General features: G+C 48.6%; 1 protein-coding gene across 5 annotated transcripts in view; it reads left to right on the forward strand.

Moving 5' to 3' along the window:
- Positions 1-522: 522 nt before the first annotated feature.
- WNT5A (Wnt family member 5A) overlaps positions 523-23,475 on the forward strand; it is a 36,346-nt gene continuing 13,393 nt past the window's right edge. Inside the window, exons 1-9 of one of the 5 annotated variants that reach the window (XM_067043900.1) lie at positions 523-639; positions 4,487-4,531; positions 6,036-6,232; positions 6,896-6,982; positions 7,096-7,217; positions 7,701-7,859; positions 8,712-8,845; positions 19,317-19,450; positions 20,696-20,946. In XM_067043900.1, coding sequence (XP_066900001.1) covers positions 7,754-7,859; positions 8,712-8,845; positions 19,317-19,450; positions 20,696-20,946 — 625 coding nt within the window. In that variant the 5' untranslated portion in view covers positions 523-639; positions 4,487-4,531; positions 6,036-6,232; ... (1 more) ...; positions 7,096-7,217; positions 7,701-7,753. Of the gene's footprint in view, positions 640-4,486; positions 4,532-5,812; positions 6,233-6,895; positions 6,983-7,095; positions 7,218-7,700; positions 7,860-8,711; positions 8,846-11,856; positions 13,181-19,316; positions 19,451-20,695; positions 20,947-23,475 lie in introns of those variants that run through there. The other 4 variants (XM_067043903.1, XM_067043904.1, XM_067043902.1 and 1 more) reach the window with 4 other exon arrangements.

Consider the following 23,475-nt stretch of genomic DNA (forward strand, 5'->3'; position numbering starts at 1 on the left):
ATGTTCATCTTTTTTCAGTCTCAACATAAGAGTAACTTGCAAGATGCCCCCTAAACCTTTTTATGTGCTACAGCTTATCTCTGAAGAAAACAAAACACAAGCGGGACGGCTTTGTAGAACAATCCTCCCTTTATCCTCCAGAAACGGCACTTGTAGGTATGATTAAACGTAACTGAGCTAGGTAAAATGGATACCACATTTGGAGCAAGGAACTGTATTTCCCTTCAGCCAATATTTTGGAAAAATCTGATGTCAGTTTGGACATTGGTATTAAACCAATCCATACAAATCCAGGCAAATACAGCTGCAGAAATCTCCTGTAAAAGCCAGTCATTTTGTGCTGAGGGCATCTAACTGAATATTAGCACATGGTGGTAACTAGCCAATCAGTTTGTGCATTTGATTGGAATTTCAGAAGATAATTGTTTCATTTCCAGGTCTGTCTCTAGCTCACCATTTGACCTTCAACTAATTGCTTAATCTCTCTTGGCTTCAGGTTTTCTATCTTGAAAGTGAGAAGAATAATAACAACCAACTACCTATCTCATCCGGGTATTGAGTGGATTAATGGGGTCATGTTTGTAAGGTCCTGGAAAATTCTCAAGAGAGAAAGTTCTACCATTCTTCCGTTTCTGCCTGGTAATATTTTAGAGCCCTAAATGGGAAGGGCTGCATTTAATGGGGTCGTTATTACAGACGGAGGTCCTCTGCTTCCTTATAACTGAAGAATGGACACCTTTTGAAAGCAGAACTTTTCATTATTATGAAATATCTGATTCTGTTTTGTTGGTGCAACAATCTGGAACTCCTGTGGAAAACCAAGCTTTCTCCTCTAGCTAAACAGTCCATGGAGCTCTGAGGAAAGCACCATAGTTTCATGACCACAAGGAATTACCCGGACTATTTATGCTTCAGTAATACTTAGATTGATTTGGGGGGTCAAACAGACAGGTTGAGTCCTGTCTCTGCCACTTCCTGGCTGGGTGACCCTAAGCAAATCTCTCAACCTCCCTGTGCTTTAAGGCTGTTGGGAGCATGACCTTTAAGTAAAATGCTTAACACAATGTCCAGCACATGGTAGGCTCCCAGGAACCATTACCTATGTTAATAGTGTGTGTGACCATAACTGCATGTATTCTCCAGTGCCACGAAGAATTATAATGAGTACTAAGTCCATGATTAAGCAAAACCTAACAGGTTTTGTGTTTAACCAGAGCTTGTGTTTAACCAGAACCTGGCTCATCATGGCTGTCCAGTAACACTACCCTCATTTTGTGAGCACTTTAGATTTAGGAAAATGGCAAATTAAAAGGAAACCACTCGGTGTCAGGGATTTATGCAAATTCCTATAGTATATGTTTTTGTCAGTGCTGACCTAGCCCAATCTCCTGACTTTCCGGAGACGATAACTGCAGAGTAGCTCTGAACAGCTGACATTCACTGAGAAGGAACTACATGCCAAGCATTGTGCTAAACACTGTGAATACATTTTCTCATTTAATTGTCACAACAGCCCAGTGAGGTAGGTACAGGTACTGTTAGTAACTGTCTTATAGAGGGGGAAACCGAGGTTTAGTGAGGCTAAGTTATCCGTCCCTACAGTTATTAAATAGAGGCACCAGATTTCAATGCTTACTCTGACTCCAGAGCCCTGTTCTAACCCAGAGCCATCCAACAGAAAATAATGCTAGCCATGTATGCGATTTTAAATCTGCTAGCAGCTATATTTTTTTTAAAGTTTAAAAGAAGCAGGGGAAATTAATTTCAATGATATATTTTCTTTAATGCAATATATCCAAAGTATTATCGTTTCACCATAGTCAATTTAGAACTTCTTACTGAGGTATCTTATAATCTTTTTCTTTTTTCATGCTGAGGCTTTGACATTCAGTTTATAGTTTGTACTTACAGCCCATCTGAATTTGGACAAGCCACATTTCAAGTGCTCAACAGCCGCATGTGGTCTGTGACCACTGTACTGGGTGCGTGTAGCTCTCACCCCTGTACCGCCATGCCCGAGTCACTGAAGGCTGTGTCATCCAGGTTTACCAGACTGTATTTACTGAGGAAGAAACTCAGTAAATTTTCCATTTTTAACAAAGGTAACAAAAAGGTATAGCAGGAGTTTAACATGTTAATTCTTACATTCCCAGTTTGCTAGACAATTAATTTATCCTCATAGAATAGCTCTTTCCTAGGACATCCTGCTAGCTGAGCTTTTACTTTGTCATATGTAATATGTATATTTATACAAGTTGGTATAAATAAAAAAACCATTAAATGAATGATTGAATGAATATATTCCCTACCATGGAAAAGGAGGATCTCTTAGGCACGGAAGATACATAAGTACCATATGGGCAAGAACCTTATCTCATTTTTGCCCATCTCTGTAGCCCTGCCTGTAGGAAAGTGTCAGTCACGGAGGAGACTTGCAAGAAGTATTTTTCGTGGAGCAAAGTGAGGAATCCACATGGAGAAATTAGTGACTTCAAATTTTATGCCTAATGGGCATATAGGGAATCTGAGTCCCTTCTTTCTCTCCCCTGAGTATTTGGATTTTAAGGCTCAAAGTAATGAATTTAATTTATTTAAACCATTTATGTTTCCAAATGAAACGGCATCAGAGAGACCACAGAAATCAAGAGTCTGCTTTTTTTTTTTGCTGTTTGTTTGTTTTGTTTTGGTCGCACCACGTGGCTTGTGGGATCTTAGTTCCCCCGAACCAGGGGCTGAACCCTCACCCTCAGCAGTGAAACTGTGGAGTTCTAACCACTGGACCACTGGGGAATTCCCGAGAGTCTATTTTTAAAAGACAGTTGTTGACTTCCTCACTGATAGTCCCAAACATGTCAAAGGCAGATGTCCTGTAGATGTTGGCATAGGTCACAGGCTGCACCGTCCGTCACTCAGCCTCAGAGTATTTTGTCTCTAAGAAAAAACCCTCACATACTCTTTTCCTGGCCTGGACCTCACTGCTTATCCTCAAAGTGCACCCGAGATCCTCGCCTGACCACATATGGATTCTCCTCCCACTCCACACCATTCATACATTAGTGCTCACCCCCCATGGCTTCTTCCTGGTCTGACAAGATATTCTATCGCAAGAGAACCTGAGGATGGTCTCAGATCAAACCTCCTTTAGTTTTGAGGGGGCTGGTCCAAACCCCAGCAGGGAACAGGTATCTGCCATTTAACCCTAAACCTGAATTTGCCTTTTTAACTTAAATATTAATTTCCCTAAGACAACCAAACACTGTAGTATTGTCAGAACGCTTTGAACTGCAAGTGCTAAAGCCCAGTTCAAACTGATTTCACAAAAGAAAGGTAAGGAGGTTAAGGTGGCCCTCAGGCACGGCTGGATCCAAGGGCTTCAACAAGGTCAGAAGGCCAGTGTCCCATTTTTGTTCTCTGTTTCTGGGTTCTGCTTACTTCTATATTGCCTTCATTTTCAACACTCCTTATGTCATGGGATGCTTCCCAACCCCTTACCCAGAAACCACATTTATAGCCAATCAGGGCTCTTGATCTGCAGGATTCATCTTTAGCCTGGCTATGTGCCCTGGGGCAAGTTGCTTCAGTACTCCAAACTTAAGTTCCCCTTCTGTAACATCAGGATAATAACAGCCTTCAGGTCAGGCTCCGTATTATGTACATAAAATGCTTAGCACAGACCTGAGTGAGTGTTTTAAGACAGATGGGGGGAAATTCTATTTTCTATGGGGTAGGTAGTCACGATTGTAGAAAAGAGACTGTTTACAAGTTCTCCCAACCTCAAACCAGTCTCATTCGACAGAGGACAGTGTGCATCTGTTCTATGAGCCTCCTGTAAGACTTCAGTGCTTGGGAGCCCTGGCAAAGACATGGATTTAGAGGGTTTGTCTTCTGATGGTGACCCATTGGGTCAGAGTAAACCCCTCTCTCTTGCTGGACCCCTTTGGGACTTGTAGCATGGCCAGCCAGCACGAGGAGGGATCCCCAATGTTGAACTTGGTCCTTAAGCGGTCACAGAGCCAGTGCCCTCACCCAAGCAGCAGTAACAACCAGGATATGTTTACAAACACATTTGTGGGGCTTCCCTCTCAGCCATACGTTTGAGATTTTATTCTAGAGCCTGTTCGGGTCTAGTGCTTAGTATAAGTGCTCAGTAATTACCTGTTGACTAAAATGAACAAACCAACATGATAACATGACCTGGCACATACAATACTAATGTGATGAATGTATGAATGGATGAATGTGTCATAAAGCTTGTTAAATGAATAGTTGATGATCTACAGTAGATGAGCCATAAATATTGGCTGAATGAGCAAAGAATGAATGAATGAATGAATGAATGGCCTGTCAGTCCTGTCCACGGCTACTACTTTCCATATATGTTAAGCTGATTTTTGATTTATTTTCTGTAGCTATAATTCAGTCCCAACAAACTGACACTCTAAATTTATGACTTGTTTTTATTTCCTGTTGTTGAATTTTGAAATAGATGATGCCGTCACATGGATTGAATTCCGTTTTCAAATAGAAAGAGGTATTTTCAAACATCCTTGAATTGAGCATGCAGAATGAGGGAGGCATGGTACTTACATACTCACTAATCTCTGTTATGACATGTCTGCATGACTGAGAGTATCATGCTGCTGGGTTGAGGGAAGGAGGGTTGTCCACAAATGACACATGAGTGGAGCCATCATGTTCCTGTATATACTCGGTAGATATATGTATGGGCTGGAATAGGTAAATTTAATCCTTTGCCATTATTCATTTCACTTTCCTGAATTCTGTGCTATTTCCAAGGAGTAACTGCTTTTCTTCTGGGTTAAGTAGAAATCTTTGCTTAAGTCAAAACCACTTACTTTAAATACTTTCAGAGACATCAGGATCTTTTGCCCTAGGAGTGTTTCTCATGTTTTTCAAAGTCAATGAATTGTCACTTGACCTTAATGGACACTTATAGATCACTGAATTGAGGATTAAACTAAGTGGAGAAAAGAAGCTTTTATCCAAAATTCTCTGATTTATTGAGACAGATTTGGGAAGTCTTAACAGTGTCACTTAATTGAGCATTGATGATTATAGTGCCAATGTATACAAAATTAAAAGGACTTGGGATTTAATGCTGCTATTTGGAATTATTTGTGGTCCCTTTTAAGGAGGTCGAGGATATTTGCACAGAAGAGAAAAACTTGTGAGAGTCACTCCAGTTAAAATTCAGTAACATGTGCAATTGCTATTGTAAGTCAGAATGTTCTTGAAAAGTTAAAAAAAAAATGCCTCAGCTTCCTAGATATTTTGTGCACAGGTTGGTATCAGGAATTCCAAATAAATGACTAAATGGTGACATGCTGTCCTTTTCATTTAGATACGTTACTATTATGTGTCTCTCGCTGAAAAATTTTCTCCATCATTGGTTTGAAGTTAAAAATTGTGTCACATAGCTGAAAATAACAAGAAGAGATGTTCATATTCTTATGTAGTCTTGAGATGCCAGGATGCACTTTTCTTCTTCAGGCAAAATCCATTTTTAACACTCATCCTCCAGGTAGGCTTTCCAAGTGGTCATGAAAGGAAACTTGTTCATTGCTTCTTATCTGGAAAGGATAGATTTGATCTATATTGGAATCTCCTTAGAGCCAAATCTGCACATTACCCAGCCCCTTTCTAATGAGATTGTGTTCTTCTGCCAACCAGTTTCACTGCATGCCTAAGTCATACAATTTTGAAACATATTACACTTTTCTAGATTTTTCTTCCAGAGAAAGGAACTTAGCTGAAGAATTTGAAAACCTTCTCTTACATACCCAGAAGTTTGGCCAGGTAATGGGCTGTTTGGGAACAAAAGTAATTACCAAGTGTAGCCAAATCAGATTTGCAAATCCTAATACACAGATTTAGGCACGTGATATTGAAATTTGTGACCAGTAAATAAATAAGACAAAATAAAATTCCAACATTTTCTCCTGTCCCTCAGGAGAGACTAATAAATGGACTTGGGTTCCCCTGCAAATAGTTAACCTATGTTCTCCTACACCCAGCATCTAGAGGCCCAGTGGCCCACATACAATATGGAATGGGCAACAGGACTGACCACGCCAGCTGCCTTTTAAAAGAAAATGCCAGTTAAGAAAACAATCGCCTTTCCGAAGAAATAGTACGGCAAAAGGGGGAGTAATGGAATACCATCTTCCTTCAGAAGAAAACTATTTCTCTCATCAGACTCCTTCCGCTTAAGGTAAGCCTTGTGTGGGAGAGACCAGGGGGAAAAGTGGGGGCACATTTGGGGAACCAGGGAGACATTAAAAAATAGTTTTGCCTTTATTTGTAGGTAAATTATCTGTAAAGGATACTGGTTAAGCTCCTGATACTTAGAGTCAGATTACCAAGGTTCAAACCCTTGCTTAGCAGCTATGTGGCTATGGGCATGACCATTCATTCATTCATTCTGAGCATTTCCTCTGAGCCGGTCACTGGAGGTTACAGCTCTGAACAAGATAGATGAGACCCCTGCCCTCCTGGAACTTACATTCTAGTGAGGGGAAACAGAAAACAAAGAAATATGCATGCCGATGAAATGAGATCATTTTAGACCAGGATGGAAGAAGAAAATCATTCAGAGGACCACTGGCAGGGGCAGCAGGGCTCCCTTAGTTTAGGATATATACATTGAGGTGGTGACCTGAATGAAGTGAGGGTGCCCAGGTGGGAGGAACAGCTTTCCAGGCACAGGGAACAGCAAGCGCAAAGGATGCATTACGATGTGGCTGCCAGGCAGGTCAACTTGTTTAGACTTTATCTGGTAACGTAGGGAGTCCATGCAAGACTTTGAGCAGGGCTGTGATATGATCTGAGCTGCACTGGGGAGAGCGAGCCCTCATGTCCTCATCTCTCGCGTCAGGGATAACACAGGAGGAGCACCAGGCCAAGGCCTTTTCAGAGAACAGGGAATTCAGAGGACATTGTCCAGACAAGGTCAGAATTCAAGGTGAGTTGCTGAGTATGGATACTTTGATTGCTGATGGTGCTGGTGCAATGAGGGCAGGGAAGTCATGGCTTCATGGCACGCCAGTGGATGAAATGAGGACAAATCTTTGACAGATCCATCCAACTGAACTGGACTTGAATCAGACTTTCCTGGTGTGGCTTATTCTGGTGGTTTTTGTGTTTGAGGCTTAGTGGAGTGAATCAGAAGCTTTCAGGAAAAGACTTTTTCCACTAAGGTAAGCCTCATGTGGGAGAGGCCAAGGGGAAAAGTGTGTGGGCACATTTGGGGAATCAGGGAGATACCTTTACAAAAGTGGTTTTCTCTTTATTTATAGGTAAAGTTATTTAGGTTCAGATTACCAGAGTTCAAATTTGGGGTTTGAATACTAGAACAGCTTGGGTTTATAGAAATTGTGACCTCTTTGAACCTTTTTTTTTTCTCCATATCGTGCGGATAATAACAGGATCTACCCCATGAAGTAGTAAGGATGAAACAAAGCAATGAATTTAAAGAGTTCAGACAGGAGCTGGTATCTGGCACATAATAAGAGCTCAATAAATGTTACCGGCAGTCATCACTATTATTCATTACTCATTATTATCTCAGCACTTATCAGCCTCATCCTTATTGAATTCTACCATGCAGACCCGGCGGATCATGTATAATTGCCCACCGTATTTCTCTCCTCTTCCCACACCTCCGCCCCTACCCTCTTCAGGCAACTCATTTGTCTCAGGATTTTCCGCAGAGACCCGAGGACAGATATTCCTCATGCTGAAATCACTACAGCAGTCTTCTCCATGGGCAGAGGCCGGACCGAGGCCTTTTGTACATTATCTCGATTGTTGGAACATCCCTAATATGTTCCATTTTACAGGTGAGGAGATTGGGGCTCAGAAGGGAAAGTGACCCCTGTAGGGTTACTTGGTCAGCAAGAGGCAGAGTGGAGATTCAGACTTAGGTCTGTCTGACCTCGTGGTCCCTTAAAACTCAAAAAAACAAAGCATCCATTCAGACACCCCACCCCCCAACACACACAAAAAAAGCACCATTGACTATAAAAATAAAGAGGTCTCTAAGTTAGGAGAGCACCGTGATCAGGCCAGTGCTAGGAGAGCCTGAGGTTCTCAAAGAGACTCCTTGAGTCTGCCCAGTGTCCAAAATTGTCCTCTAACCTCAAAGGAGCCTCTGTCCCTTCCTCCCCCACAGGCCGGTGGCCAGTGGCAACACAATGTGATGGTATTACTTTGACTGTGGCCATGTAGTGGTGAGGAAGCCCTGACCCCTTTCCGGCCTCTTTGTCCTGTTTAGTGCTCCATCTGTGGGCCCCTTGCCAGCAGCCCGGCTGGTCTTGACTCTGAGGTGGAGGAGTAAACATCTTGGAAATCTTTATTAGTTTATTTCAGAAGATGGAGCCTGTTTGTCCCTGGGGCCCGTCCCTCTTTTATGGCCTCCAGCCCTTCTTGACAAATTCTAGTGACCAGAGAGAAAACCGCTTTCTACAGCGGATCATTAAAACACCACCATAAACCTAGGGCCATAAAATATTATTTGCTGGGCATAAAAGGGGGGTAGATTTTCCCAGAATGACAACCCAGGCCCTGCTTTCTCCCACTGAGAAAGGCGGCACAGAGATGCGATCGTTCATAAATTCTTTATCTTGCACTCTGTTTTGTGAAATAACCCTGTTGGGAGAGCAGCCAAAAATATTGATTTATTTGTTCCACAGACTCAAAAGCATTTTTAATGAGTGGAGTATGGCGATGCCTTGCCAGTGTGTCTGCAGATGACTCAATCTGTGTGCACACATCCAAATGCACACACGGTTTGCAAAGGGAAACCATGGAGTTCCACAAATTGGAGGTAGGTTAAACGAGAATATTTGAAGGTGGAGGTGAAGAGGCATCCGTTTGCCTCCTTCCAACTGTCTGCTCCTCTCCCAGCCAAATTAACCAGCACCCATGGTGGAACTGGTTCTTAAAACTGAGCCCGACTTTCCAGAGTAGAACCTGATGGAAGGTTCTCAGTGGATTTCACAGTTGGTTTCCCTTGACGTTTTCCCCGGGAAAGAATTCCTTCATCCATTCATGCATTCATTTGGTCATTCAGCAAATACTGTTGAACACTTACCAAGTGCCAGGCACTGTTCTGAGCACTGGAGTTACAGCCGTGAAAAACACTGTCACAGAGGCTACTGCATCCTCGTGGGGTATAATCTCAGCACACCCAATATTAATTTCATCAGATAAAATTCACAGTCCTTTATCTGAACTCCTTGGGGATAGATTGGTTTGTTGGAAATTTTGGAATTGTTTTTGAAAGATAAAATGGGGCATATGATTATTTAGTTTGCAAATAGCCCCAGTGAGGTCTGGGGAAGTCCCCGGTAACCCAACACCGTTCATATTTCATCTGCGAAGAGTATGAACATTCACTCCAACTGGGATAAATTAAGACTATAAATGATCTTGTCATGGGAGGTACAGCTTTGCCACCAAAGGAGCTCAAAAACCTGTTTTCAGAGCTGCTTTTTGTAGAGTAGCAGGTATTGAGTGCCCAGCGCGTGCCTGACCCCTGCTAAGTTCTCCAGAAGCATCACTGTTCATTCTCACTGCACCCCTGATTTTCAAGGTCATCTGTTTCATTTTCACTGCTCTCCTACCAGGTAGGTCATCATATTTCTGTTTTTCTTTGTTGTGTGGTGAGGTCATTGTATTTCTCTGGTTTTTGTTTGTTTGTATTGTAACAAAATCAATATTTTTGTTGTCATATGTGTGTGTTTAAGAGGATTCTGAGAGGCTAAATGACTTGTCTAAGGTTTCACAGCTGGAAAGAGGCAGATTTGGGACTGGAACTCCAGACTGCAGAGTTTACACTCAACCATAACCTAGCACCAGTTCCCACTAGAGGAAAGACAGCAAAGCAGGAAATAAAACTCTTGGGGGCTATGTCTACACACACTAACAAAGGCAATTAGAGAGAAGCAGGCAATTATTCAGATAATTCAGAGTATAACTTCTTTTTTTTTTAAAGGTTTGTGGTTAGGTAGCTAGTGTTTCTGGAGCAAATTCTCAGAATAGGATCTTATAAGCATCCACCCCCAGCACTGAGGTGCCCCCCACGTGGGGGGCTTCAGCTCAGCACCCTTTGGGAACTCTATTCTTAGTCAACTTACTTCCTGACACTTATCAGAGCCTCTGTGGGTGAACTGGTTCCAAAGCCATGCTGCGGGGCATTGCTGGGGTGCCAGCGCCGGAGAAGGGTGTGTTCCCCAGGGCCGGGAGAATCCAGGCTGCAGCCGATGTGCCAAAGAGCTGGAGGGAGGGAACTGCGGAGGGACACTGCCCAGGGGCAGTTTGCCAGGAGGAGACCCTTCTTTGTTTAGACCCTCCTTCCCATGGGCAGATCTAAGGCTAGATTAGAAATTGGAAAATAACTACTATGTGGTCAAGACCTAGAGAATGTGAAGGGAGAGGGGATTCAGGTGAATGGGAGATGTCCCAAGGGGATCTATGATAAAGTTGGGTTTCCCCTTCTTAAGTCTGCATGCGCCCCTGGTGAAAGAAATCATCCCCGGAGGAAGCCAGGGCTTCTCTTGCAGTTTGTGGGAAGCCCACACTGCCATTTTGGTGTGCCCAGCAAAGGCCAGGACCCTGGAGGGGTACAGGCAGCTGGGAGAAGTAAGGGTCAGGGAGGGACTTGCAAAGGGTGGGGCAGCATCGCCCTGGGGTGGTCAGCCAGAGGTGGGAGTGGGGGATGGAAAGAACAAAACAGCCACTGCCCCAAGTACCCAGGCTAAGGGTTTGGTGCTTTAAGGTCAAGGGCATGCCAGATATGGCAGGAAATTGAATCCAGTGTGTGTGTGTGTGTGTCTGTGTGTCTGTGTGTCTGTGTATGTGTATGTGTGTGCGTGTGTGTGTCTTCCACCTTGGGTTGAGGATGGGGAGGGCTGAGAACAAGAACTGCACTCCAATGTGAACCACTGTTTGTGGGTGGCGCCCCTGGTGTGCAGGAGGTAGGGGTCACACGTCCACCAACCCCGCCCAGTCGGGGTCCCCCAAACCACAGGTGTTTGGAAGTGCCTGGAAGTTGCAGTGCCCTGCAGAACCTGGTTTTGCCGAACTTCGAACTTCGCAGCCTTTTCACCTGAGGGGACCAGCCAAGATCCAACCCGGCAGGATCACACGGGTCGCTTCTGGATGCGTTGGGTCGCAGCCAGATGCTCAATCGCGCTCCCCAGTACCCAAATCTACTACACTGGGATCGGTGCAGGATGGATGCGCCTACCCTCTTCTCCAGCCCCCGGGCTTAGGGACCCTCTCCCAAGGGTAAGAATGGGAAGGGGGTCCTCCTAGAGATTCCGTGGCATGGCGACAGCCCCCGTGCAGCCCCAGTGCGAGCGGCCTTGGACAGGTGAGCCAAGGGGTCCAGGATGAAGTTGGGGTTCAGCTTCCATTGGGTAGGCGGTTTTGGAAGGAGAGCAGAGGGCCGGGCGGCGGTCAGGCAGCGGCTGCGGAGTGGACCTCTCTCTTTCAGCGTATGCCTGGGGGATGGGGAGCCAAAAGCAGGGGGCTCAAGCAGGGAGTGTATCCCGCCCCCCTGCACCCCAGCTCGTGGTACGGCTTTAAAATCTTGCAGAGTTTGTCATAGGTCGGCCTCAGCACGCATGCGCAAAGGCAAAGTTGAGTTTTTTTCTGTCTCCCCTCCCCTCCCCCCCCTTTCCAGCAGCCTTTGGTTGTGCAACTTAAATTTTTTTTTTTTTTTTTTTTTTTTGCTCTGAGAACACCAGGGGAAAGAGGAGTCCGGAGAGAGTGAGGGAGAGAGGGAGGCAGTTGGCTAGGAGGGCCGGGGGGTGGGTGGGGGGGACGTGGTCGCTGCGGTCGGTCAGTCTGTCTGTGGGGCGCAGGATCGCGTGGAAGGCTGCTGCAAGCTCCGAGGCGCCGCCTCCGCCGCCCGGAGTCCGGTTCCGTGCGGCCGCTGCTGAGCGAGCTCCTCCCGCCGCCGTGCCCCGAACGCCCGCCGCCCGCCTGCTCACTCTCCCGCCCCTCCGTCCCGGCGCCAAACGAGGAGGTGGGGAGCCACGCCGGCCATGGACCGCCGGAGCTGAACAGCCGCCGCGGAGTCCCTCGCCCTCGCCCCTCTCTAGCCCCACGGCCGCGGTGCCCGCGCGCCTCTTCGCCCTGGAAAGGCGGGGAAAAGAGGGGGATTAACCAGAAAAGGGAAAGAAGGAGGTTGGGAGGGGGGAGCCAGTGTCTCCCCTGGGGCAGTCGCGCATCGTCCCCGAACCCACTGGAGGCAGAACTTTCGGGGACAGCTTTTACCCAGTTTGCTCCCCCTTTTTGCCAAACTCTAAAATGAAAGGACAAAAGTTGGCTCTGACTCTTGCAGCTCGGATGGCGACTTGTGCGTTTTCAGCGGCATCTCCCGGAGAAAAACCCATGCGCGCCTGATTGTTCTGTGGCCCCCAAGCTGCAGTGCGTGTGGGTGTGTGAGTGTTTGGGTGTGTGTCTGTGTGTGTACACAGACGTCCACACACTCACTCGCGGCCGCAGGATCAGCGCCTGGAAGCAAACGTTTCGGCCGCGGACTTGGAGAGGAGGAGCTGGAGATCAGGAGGCGTGAGCCTCCAGGAGTCTGCAGAATCCGTGGTGTGAATGAACTGGGGGCACCTGGGCTCACGGATCGCCTCCCCCACCCCACCCCCCGCCCCGGGCCAGAGTTGAGTTGTGGGGCATTTTTTTCACCCTCTTGTGAAGAATTTTTTTTTTATTTGTTGTAAAGTCTTTTGCACAATCACGCCCACATTTGGGGTTGGAAAGCCCTAATTACCGCCGTCGCTGATGGACGTTGGAGAGGGAGCGCCTCGCCGCGAAACAGTCGCCTGCGCGCCCTCGCCGGACCCGCGGCTCCCTTGTTGCGCGCCGGCCGGGCCCTGTTCCTGCTGCCGGCAGGCGGACTTCGGCGCCCCTCGGTTCACGGACGCATCCCAGCGCTGCTCCGGCTCAGGCACCCAGACTCGGACGCCAGTGACCGCTTGGGCTCCAATCTCCTGAGCCTGCCCGACGCGCCCTGGAGGAGCACGCAGCTCTGCGCCGGATAGTCCCTCCAGGCTTAACCCGGCCGCTCCGCTCAGATTCTTCGGCTGCCCTTGCTCTTGCGGCGACTTCCTCCCCGCGCCCCCTCCCCCTCGCAATGAAGGTAGGTGTTCTGTGCTCCGCCGACGCTAGCCACTTTTTTTTCTTTTGGAAGTTAACTAAATATCCCGCCCCCCCTCCACCTATTCCTATCCCTCCCCCAATTTCTCCTACTGCCTGGAGAGGCTAGAACTCCCGCGTAGCCGGCGGGGACCCCTACCCTTTCCCTGCTGCGCTACCCCCACCCCCACCCCACCCCCCGCGCACTGCCCCGGCCTCCCAGGAGACCTAGTCCCACCAAACGTTCTGCAAACTTTCTAGACTTTGGAGAAAAAGTGGGGAAGAGACAAGACAGAAACACAGCGGTTCACGGTTGAGTTTCCTTTTGCCCTGAGAAATGCGAGTGTAATTTACTCTGTATATTTCAGTAACAGCATAATGATTCAATTCAACAAATATTTACCAAGCGCGGGCACCGAGAAGGTGTGTAGCCAGGGCTCAGAAAGGGGAAGGGAACTCCTTGGTTGAGAGACCGTGAAGCTGGACTAGGGGCTGACTGTGCCGAGCAGCGCACCTCTCGCCCTCTGCAGCCAGAGGCCAGGTTGCAAGCTCAACGCAGCCGGGGACCCAAGCGCTGCAGGCCCTGTGCCTTTAAGAGTGCCTGGCAGGGGGCCAGCGTGCACCCTGGCTCGGAGACCGGGGTCGCGTTATTAGCATTATTAGTTGCCACTGGGTGAGCTCCGCAGTTTGCAGCAGTGATGGGGGTGGGGAGGGCTGGCAGTGGTGGCTCTAATCCTGTCGGCTGGGAGAGCGCGCCTCGGCCCCCTGCGCGGAATCTGCCTTGTCCTTTAGAAACATTTGGGCCTCCGCGTTGGGAGAGCGGGCGGGGGGCAGTTTGTGAACTCTTGTTTGTTTTAATTGTCAGTTGTATGTTAAAGCCGAGTCACACACTCCGAGGGTCACCGAGAGTTCACTTTTACAGAAAGTTAACATTTCTTCCTGCAGTATAACTTGCTATTTTCCGAACAACTTTTCCTCTCTTTTCCTCCAAGCTTCGATCCTTATTTTCATTTTTCTTGATATCTCCCCTTTTCAGTTTTCTAGAAAATAAGCTTGGAATTGTAATTAAGATGTTTCCTAAAGCAAACAAGCCTCCCCCCACCAAAAAAAAAAAACCCGTTTTTAAAACCCCCAGACTTGGAGACCCTGTGGCCTTGTTTTACTTTCCAATTGCAGCCTGGCATCGGGGCCCCTTCTCTCTCGTCTTTCTTTAAATGGACAGCTTACTGTTTGGAAGTCACTTGGAGCCAGCGGTGGGATCGCACCTCTTCAACCCCTGCCCTCCCGCCAACGTTCAAGGCTGCTCCAGCCAGATGCGGAGATTTTGTTTCTAGACAGCCTCTGCCAGGGGAGTTCCGAGGGGCCAAAGCTGAAAGAAAGCGCGCAAGCGATGGGAGGCAGTGGAAATTGTGTGTCCGCGTGTGTGGATCTGTGCCTTGCGTGTTTTGGGGCGCAGTAGAAGGTCATTTGTTCTCGGGTCTTGGATATACTAGCCTTACTTAGCCAGGCCCGTCTGCACAAAGGAAGACCCTACCCAGGAGGCCCAGCCAAAGAGTCCCTTGCTTTTCCCTCCGCTCAGCGGAGCTCCCCGGTGCACAAGGGGTTAGCATGGTGCGCCGGAGCTCAGCTAGTCCTGAAGCCTTTTTCTTCCTCGCTGTGCGGTACCGGCTGCCCCCTGTTGGCTGCCTTGAGGTAGGACGTCTTGGAGTCTGTTCCTTGGGCAGGCGGGCAGCAGCTGTCCTCTTCCTCCCACCTCTGGCTCTGCAAGCACATCCCTTAAGATCACCAGGTCCCACTCTCCCAGGAGGGGCCCTCGGAGGCCCCCAGAGGCCAAGCTGCACTGCGCGGTTGCGTTAATAAGGAAGGGGCCAAGGGTCCGACCCAGCAAATGGGGCTCGGGCAAGTGGAAGAAGGATTGGTACCCCTTCTCCAGGGCATAGCAAGGAACAGGAGCGTCACCCTAGGAAGTCTCCGGTCTGGCCTTGGCGCTCTCACCAGTTTTCCTTGTGGTCGAGGACAAGCGGTGCTTTCTCTCCCTCTCGGCCTGTTTCTTGTCTATTAAAAAGTGGAGTTGAAACTGCCTCTGTAGAGTGAGGGTTGAAGTGTTCTTTAATTTTCTTTCTCCTGCCGACGAACAGCTTTTCTGGACAGAGTTGAGAGCCTGTGCCTAGAGAGAGCTAGACATCTTGTGTGGGAAGGTGGAAGTGGCGTGTGTGTGTGTGTGTGTGTGTGTGTGTGTGTGTGTGTGTGTGTGAGAGAGAGAGAGAGAGAGAGACAGACAGACAGACAGACAGACAGACAGAGAGACAGAGAGAGTCAGAGAGAGAGTTGTCTTGCAGTCTGGAGAGCCTTGTCCGGGGATGGATGAGGTGAGGCAGGGAACAGAACTAGACTTGGCCACCGTTCTTCCCTTGGATATGCCCTGTTACCAGACCTAGTGTCGGTTCTGAGTCAGGGCAGTCAGAGGCTGCACACCTTCCTTGCACTGATTTGGGCTCAAGGAGCTCTCTCCTCCACCTCTTCTCTCTGCTCCACACGGCCCCTGCCCCCCCACCCACCCACCACGCAGCACTCAGCGCTGTGGACACTTCCCGGGGCACCCTTAGCGGACCTCTGGCTCCTTGTCTGCTCCCCCAAAGCGGACCTCCTTTCAGCCCATTATCCCCTCCTGCTTCTCTCGGCGGCGTTCCCCTGGGCAGGACGCCCCAATTTTGTGGCTGCCACTGAGTTTTTCTCCTGCAATTTTCTCCGTCTCTTTCCTTGCTTTCGGGAGAGATCGCAGGTGGGGGGGAAACAAAATTTATCTCCCACTAAGAACTGGGATTCTTGGGGTTTCCTGTGCTTTTCTCCACCGCGAGCCCAGGTCAATCTAATTTCTTCCTCCCAGTTTCTCCCTCATCATTTCCGCTCCCAGAGACTGGGGGTGGGGGCTGAGGGTGGAGGTGGCTGGGGATGCCTAGATCAAGTGAGGTAGCGCCGTCGGCCGAGGGTCCAGAATCTTCGCCCTCCCTCCGGGGAATTTCGTTTTAGGGGCCTCCGGCCTCGGACTTGGGTGCCACGCGAGTTTGCGCGTGCGTTCCAAAGCTTTCTGCTGCCCCAAACGTCCTCTAAATTAGTGTGACGGATTTCTCTCTCTCTCTCTGTCTCTCTGTCCCTGTCTCTCTGTCTCTCTCTGTCTCTCTGTCTGTCTCTGTCTGTCTGTCTCTCTCTCTCTCTCCCTCATCACTCCCGGCCTGCACGCCAATTGATAAAGAAGGTTTAGGGACACTTTTAATCCAGTGCGAAGGCTTTGGAGGAGAGACAGAATAAGCAGACTGCGTGGATCTGTTCTGAGGCTGGAAACAAGGGCGTGCGAACGAACGCCCTACCCCCACCTCACCCCTCCCTTGTGCTTGAACCTCTCAAATGCCCGCAACCCTCCTACTTGTCGCACACTAGGAACAGATTCCAAGGATCCTTACAAAGTCGGTTTCCTTGGGCCCTGAAATAGTTCAAAAATTTTTACTCCGTTCTTTGGTAAACTCAGCTTCTGCCCAGAACTTTTGTTTTACCCTCGATTGTTACAGTCTCCGGAGAGGTCTTGTTTCGTACTCTTTTCGGATCAGATCTCTTGGTAAACAGGCAGGGACGTTCACCCAACAGAGTAGATGTATTAGTGAGTTTGCTGTGGGTTCCTTCAGTCTTTCAAACTTGTGGGGCCTTTTCTGGGTTGCGCGGGGATTGGAGCGGGAAGAGGGCCAATGTGTTTCCGGCCAAGCTCGGGGGGGGGGGGGGTTAAGTGGAGACGCGACTCGCGGGTCTCTCCTGCCGGATCCCCTTTGGGACACCTCCGGCCTACCCCCAGCCTGGAGCTAAGAGACCCGAGTCGCAGAAACCAAATGGCCCGCTCCCAGTTGACCCCCATTCTGTGAACGAGTGGACTCGCCCCGGGGTCGTCGGGCCGAGAGTGGGTTCGGTTTGTGTGGCTTCGCCTCTAACAAAGAGATCCGCAGTAATCCGCCGAATCTGTTATCAATTTCTCCAGTGCCCGCGCCCCGCCCCACGCGCCCCGCCAGTCGGGAAGCTCGGAAAGTGCGCGCGGCCCGCAGCGATCTCTGCCGCCGCCTCGGAAGAACGTCGGAGCGTGTGTGTCTGTGGACGAGTGAGTGTGTGAATGTGCGTGTGTGTATGAATGTGTGCGCTCGCGGTCCTGGCCGCCGCTGGGGAGAGGAGACTTCGCAGCCTGGGCCGCGCGCGAAGGCAGCCCTCGCAACCAACCCCCTCCCCTGGAGGAAACTTGACACTTCGGGCGGGGGTGGGGAGGAAGACGGCGCCTTCTCTCTGCTGGGCTGGGGAAACCCCAGGTTTCTATTCTCCGGGATGCTCCCCGGGCGTTGCGGCGTTTTAGGGACGAGTGGGACCCAGGCGCGGAGCCCTGGGTAGCGTGGGACCACAGAAGCATTTCCTCTCGAGGAGCCCCAAGGAGTCTGGGCCAAAAGGGCGGCTGACAGGGAAAAGCTGTGGCGCGCTCCCGAGCCCCTTCGCGTTTCCACGGCTGCCTAGGTTCCCTCAATCTCTTTTCCGGCGCAGGTTCCAGGCCAGGCCCTTCTGCCGCCTGGAGGAGGCTCACCTTCCCTTTTCCGAGGAAGGGGCTTCCTCGGGGGTTGCGGGTGGCGCAGCGCGGCCGGGTTACTCTTATCAGAGATGTAAAAGGGGATTTTGGAAACCCGCTCCTCCCACCCGCACCCGCCACCGCCTCGCTCCGCCGCCGCCTACAGGTGGAGAAGTCACCAGTGGGGAGGACGGCAGCGGAAGCTTCCAAGGCCGCCCCCTGCCCCCGAAATTCTTCACGACGCGAACCTTCGCCGCCAAGGGCCCCGGCGCCCTGGAATCCAGGGACTCAGCTGAGGCGCGGGAGCATCTCTGGCCCCACCGGCGGAGGCTCACTCGCACGGGCTCTGGCCTCGCCTTGCACCCTCACCTTTCGGGACTGACCCAACCAAGTCTGAATTGGGCTGGAGGGTGGGGTATAGGTGTTCCAGGACCAGGCTCACGGTGTCGCGATAGAGAGATGGTCAACTCCAGACCAGGACCAAAGGACACTGGAGTCCCCCTTGGCTTCCTTTCCCCTTTCTCCGTGGCAGCTGCCAGGAGTGGAGATGGGAGGGGGGCGGTAGGGGGAGTGAGAAAATCAGAATTTGGGGGAGGGTTGCGGGGAGGGCCGAGAAGGGATCCCGTCTCTCGGGACAGCGGGACCCAGACCTCCTTCTTTCCTCTGGGGTATATCCCTTCTCTGGGGTACATTGAGTCCAAGGAGGAGGCCGAAGGCAGGGGAGAGGGCATTGTTTTCCGGTTTCCTCGGTTAGGAGAGCAGCTCGCTCTCCCCCTTATCCCCTGTGCCCTCCCCCACCTCCTCCCCACTCCAGTCTGGCTGAAGTGCGTTCTAAGGAAACCCAGGCTGCCCTTCCCCCTCTGGAAGTGGCTGGCCCCAAAGCGGGCCGTAAACTGATTATGAAACAGACGATGTTAATTCGGAGCCGCATTTCCCAGCTGGGCAATTGCGCGCGCGCTGCTCCCGGGGGCCTCGCCCCCCACCCCTTGCCCTCCCCCCCCCCCCCCGCGTGCTGCCCCCACCCCCCACCCCTGCGCCGGCCACTCCGCCTCCTCCGCAGCCGCCGGCGGCGCGCTCCTCTCGCCTTTGCGCTCCTCTCGCCCATGGAATTAATTCCTGCTCCACTTGTTGCTCTGCCCAGGTCGGGGAGCGGACGCGGGTGGCAGCGGGTTCCTGAGTGAATTCCTGAGGAGGGACTCAGCGCAGCGCGAACTAGAGGGGAACGAGGGGGTGCGGGACGCGAGCAAGCAGGAAGGAGGCAGCGCCTGGCACCGGGGTTTTGACTCAACAGCATTGAGACATGTTTGTAATCGCTGGCGTGCCCCGCGCGCAGGATCCCAGCGAAATCAGACTTCCTGGTGAGGTTGCGTGGGTGGATTAATTTGGAAAAAGAAACTGCCTATATCTTGCCATCAAAAAACTCACGGAGGAGAAGCGCAGTCAATCAACAGTAAACTTAAGAGACCCTGGATGCTTCCGTTGTTTAAACTTGTGTGCTTGAAAATTATCTGAGAGGCAATAAACATCTGCTCCTTTCTTCCCTCTCCAGAAGTCGACTGGAATATTAAGCCCAGGAGTTGCTTTGGGGACGGCTGGAAGGGCAATGTCTTCCAAGTTCTTCCTAATGGCTTTGGCCATATTTATCTCCTTCGCCCAGGTCGTAATAGAAGGCAATTCTTGGTGGTAAGTTTTTCTGCGTGCATACTCTTTGATTTAAAGATTCGTTTGTATAATGCTGCAATATTTAAAGCTGAGTCGTGGGTTTGGGTGCATTTATCTAATACATATATATATACCTTATATAGATATATATATACATATATATGTATCTTTAAATCAAAATTTTCTTTTAATTTGCTAATAGTTTGAAGCTTATTTTTAGCTCCATAGGGAATCAGAACCTATAAATTCAGACCTTTTTCTTTGAGGTCCTTGTTCAGAGGTATGCTTGTAGTACCTCATGTAATAAAGGGGAACCGAAATTCACTTCTCTAATAATTGTAAGCCTATCTATAAAATTTACTTTTTGCCACCTCTAGGTAGTAAAAGTGAGTTCCAACGTTTATTTCCTGTCACTTGAGGTTATTAACCTTCAGGGTCTGAGGTAGGCAGAGTTGTAGGAAGACAGCTAAACTCCAATTGGGTATTTGGGGCTTGAAATTTGATCAAAAGGAGGTTAACTTGAAGTAGTCAAATGTCCCTAAACGAGGGTTTCTTGCCGGTAGGGGCCTTGAAGATAGACTGCAGTATATCCAGGGGATTATTTTTGACGGCGTTCTGGATATTTTTTCGCTGTAAATGAACAGCATTTTTCTGTCAAACATGACTTCTGTTCACTGGATACCCTGTCTTGGGTCCTTCACAATCACATAAGGAGCCCTTTTAAAATGTCCCGAACAGGCTGAATTTTTCTTCGGTAGGACAAGTATTCTTCAGTACACTTGTCCTACTGTTCTTCCATCAGTCAAAAGGAACTGCTACCTCCTACCCATGTCTAATTGTGTCTACTTTCAGCATTCATACATTTTTCAAGGCAGATCGGTCCAGTTTGTGGGGCACAGTGAGTCATTTTCTTTAATGTCAGAGGCCTGTACCCCAAACTGCCATTTTCTCCTTCTCTGGTGTGGATTACAATATTTTGTGAAATTCCGGTTCAGGTATATGGCAGCGAGGGGCAAGGAAGGGAGTGAAAACTCTAACGGAGGAGCCAGATGGCAGGATGGGGACTACACAATACCTCTGTTTTCTGAGTGGAGTTTAAACAGAGGAGTTTTATGAAGCCCTTCTCATACTTTGTCATGAGGACAAGCAGGAGAGAAAAAGCATCTGTGTGCTTAAAAACTATGTATTGCTGACATGTTTTCAGGGGGCCCACCTTGAGAGTTCACGTAAATCTTGAATGCACATCTCCCCCCCCCCCCTTTTTAGGTCGCTAGGTATGAATAACCCTGTTCAGATGTCAGAAGTATATATCATAGGAGCACAGCCTCTGTGCAGCCAACTGGCAGGACTTTCTCAAGGACAGAAGAAACTATGCCACTTGTATCAGGACCACATGCAGTACATTGGAGAGGGCGCGAAGACAGGCATCAAAGAATGCCAGTATCAGTTCCGACACCGGAGGTGGAACTGCAGCACCGTGGATAACACCTCAGTCTTCGGCAGGGTCATGCAGATAGGTAAGCAAACCATTTAATGTATTTTTAAAGATATAGAAACTTTTCTCCTAGGAGAAGTCTTTAGTGTTACTTACAAGCTTGATACGGAGAGAATCTTCCAGCAGGGTGGTGGCTTGGGAATTTTGTCATTATGGCTGTGTGCATGCCTGTCCCCACATCTAATGATAAGTTTTGGACTTCTTGACCCAACTCAGGAGATGGGGGAGGGCATCAAAGACACCTTCATTTTTCTGAACACTCAATTTTTCTAAAAAGCATTTTGTTTAAAATAGTAGTAGCAGAACACTTATTTTGGTCTCTCAAAAGATGAGGAGGAAAGCTGAGTCATTTTTGTCCTTTTAAAGTGGCCTAAGCATCAAACTAAAAACTGTCATCTTTCAGAATGCTGGATGTGTTGGAAGTAAACAAGGTTTTACTTTTCCTAAAATAGATAGTTCCTCAGGCTATCAGGATATATATGTTAAAGGCTTTATTTTTAGTCCCAGAAAGAAGTTGAATCAGATGTGATCCAATTTACATTTGTGATGTTGGCCATTGATATAAAGGCACGTGCTTCAGATCTCAGCCTAGAAGCTTTAAAAAGTTTTAATGTATGGCTCATGGTCCAATTCTTTAAATGTGCTGTTGAACTTGTTATTCCATTCAGGGAGGAGGTGGCGTTAAAACTGGGCTAAGGGCAAAGAATTTGGCAAATCATTTTGCCTCTGGTTTGGTTGAATAGCATAGGCTACAGTCTGACAGATGTGGTCCTGTCTGTGTTTTCTAGTGAATGTTTTCGGTCTCTTTTTACTTTTATGCAAACAAGCCTGTATAATGAATATGACTGCAGTGACTCCTAAAATAAGAAGCAATTTATCAAAACAATTAACTATTTATACTGACTGAAGATATAAAGTTGGCTTAATGTCCGTCATGGACGGATAAAATGCTTTTTTAAAAACCCTGAAAAGTGCATTCATTGAGAACAAAAAAGAGTTGTCAGTGGATGTTTGAGCCAAGCGGCTTCATAAACTAAAATAATACAGGACTGGAAGCTGTTCCTCTAATTGAATGGGAAAATGGTCTGCAGCCTCAGCCTGCAGAGTTTCATAGGGCTTTGTCCTTCCTGTTAATGATTAAAATGTGCTAATGCATGTACTGGGATCTGAATCTAGGAGTTAAGCTTCAGGAACACAGGAGTTTTCCCCTGATTATGGCCTGCCTATGTAGTTAACTGGCAGTGTAGTGAAGATTGAATTCTGCTGCATTTTGATATTGTGAGTGAGTGACCCCAAAACTTTTTTTTAGCTATATCAGAATGGTGACCGGTCAGCTTTCCCCGTCACCTTTGTCTTATATGTTCCCCCATCTGCCTTCCTCTCAAACTAAACTATGGGAGCGGCTTTTCACATGTATATGAGTTAGTGAAAATCATATACCTCCGATGGCAACAAGGAAGGAAAACAGCAATTGGAACTGTTTTTCTGTGTAGTCACTGGAACACAGCTTTGATTTAAGATCCTCTTCCTACGTAGCCTGTTTTGGGCCAAAGTGTTCAGAAGAAGCTATCATTTGCTAAGTGGATTTGAGTTCTGCTGAAGATTTATTGAAAATGTGGTCCAAGGTTCAAAGAGCCTGCTTCCTCAGGGAACAAGCAGAACCCTTGGTACAAAGGCCTGTATTTAATTGTCCACTGTAAGTAGACTCTCTGGTCCTCAGCTGTGTGGCACTGTCTAGGTTGATGCAAACTGGGCGCGAGTGGAACCTCGTAACGGCCTTAGAGGAGGGAGCCCTCCTAGAGCCTATCATCAAGTCACGGAGGCCCTGGGACGACCTTGCCCAAGGATCCTCAGGTGTCCGAGGTCTCAGAGTAGAAAGCTGCTGCTGGGTGGCTTTCTGGTGAACACAGATAGAGCCTTTAAAAAAAAAAGAGAGAGAGAGATGGAGAGAAGAAAAATCAGAATAGATTTTTATGGAAGAGGAACATGGACCTCACACCAATAGTGGAAAAGCTACTTCGCTTTCACTTTTCTATTTAAGGGTATGTTGGAAAAGAAAGAACTAAGGGAAAATTTAAAACACCTTTGATGCTAGGTGTGTGGGTGCCCCACTCCAGAGCACTTAGTACAGCAGGGACATGGAGGCCAGTTCTTGTCCCTGAGAATCTGACCCTGTGATGGGGCCAGTGTCTGACTCAGGCTGCCACCCCCAACCCCTTACCTCCTTTCTCAAGGCCAGTCCAGACGCTGTACACCATTGCCTCATGAAGGCCCCACTCTTCATTTTGGAAACTTCCTCGTTTTTTCATCATGCTAGCCTTTCCTTCCAGCTTTTGTCTCTGTCTCCTCTTTGTTTCCATGCTGTGAAAAGATGTATAAGAAAGGCGCCATTTTTAAGGAGGGTGAGAATAGGAGTAGCTGTGGATTTCACAGTGAGGGAGCTGTAACTGGACCAGCAGTGTTCCATCCAGGATGACTGTATCCACAGGCTTTAGCCAAAGAGCACTTTTCAAGCTGACGTTTCCCTGCAGTGACCAGTTAGCTTAGAGAT

This window comes from Kogia breviceps, chromosome 10, assembly GCF_026419965.1.
Source record: "Kogia breviceps isolate mKogBre1 chromosome 10, mKogBre1 haplotype 1, whole genome shotgun sequence".
Classification (NCBI taxonomy): Eukaryota; Metazoa; Chordata; class Mammalia; order Artiodactyla; family Physeteridae; genus Kogia; species Kogia breviceps.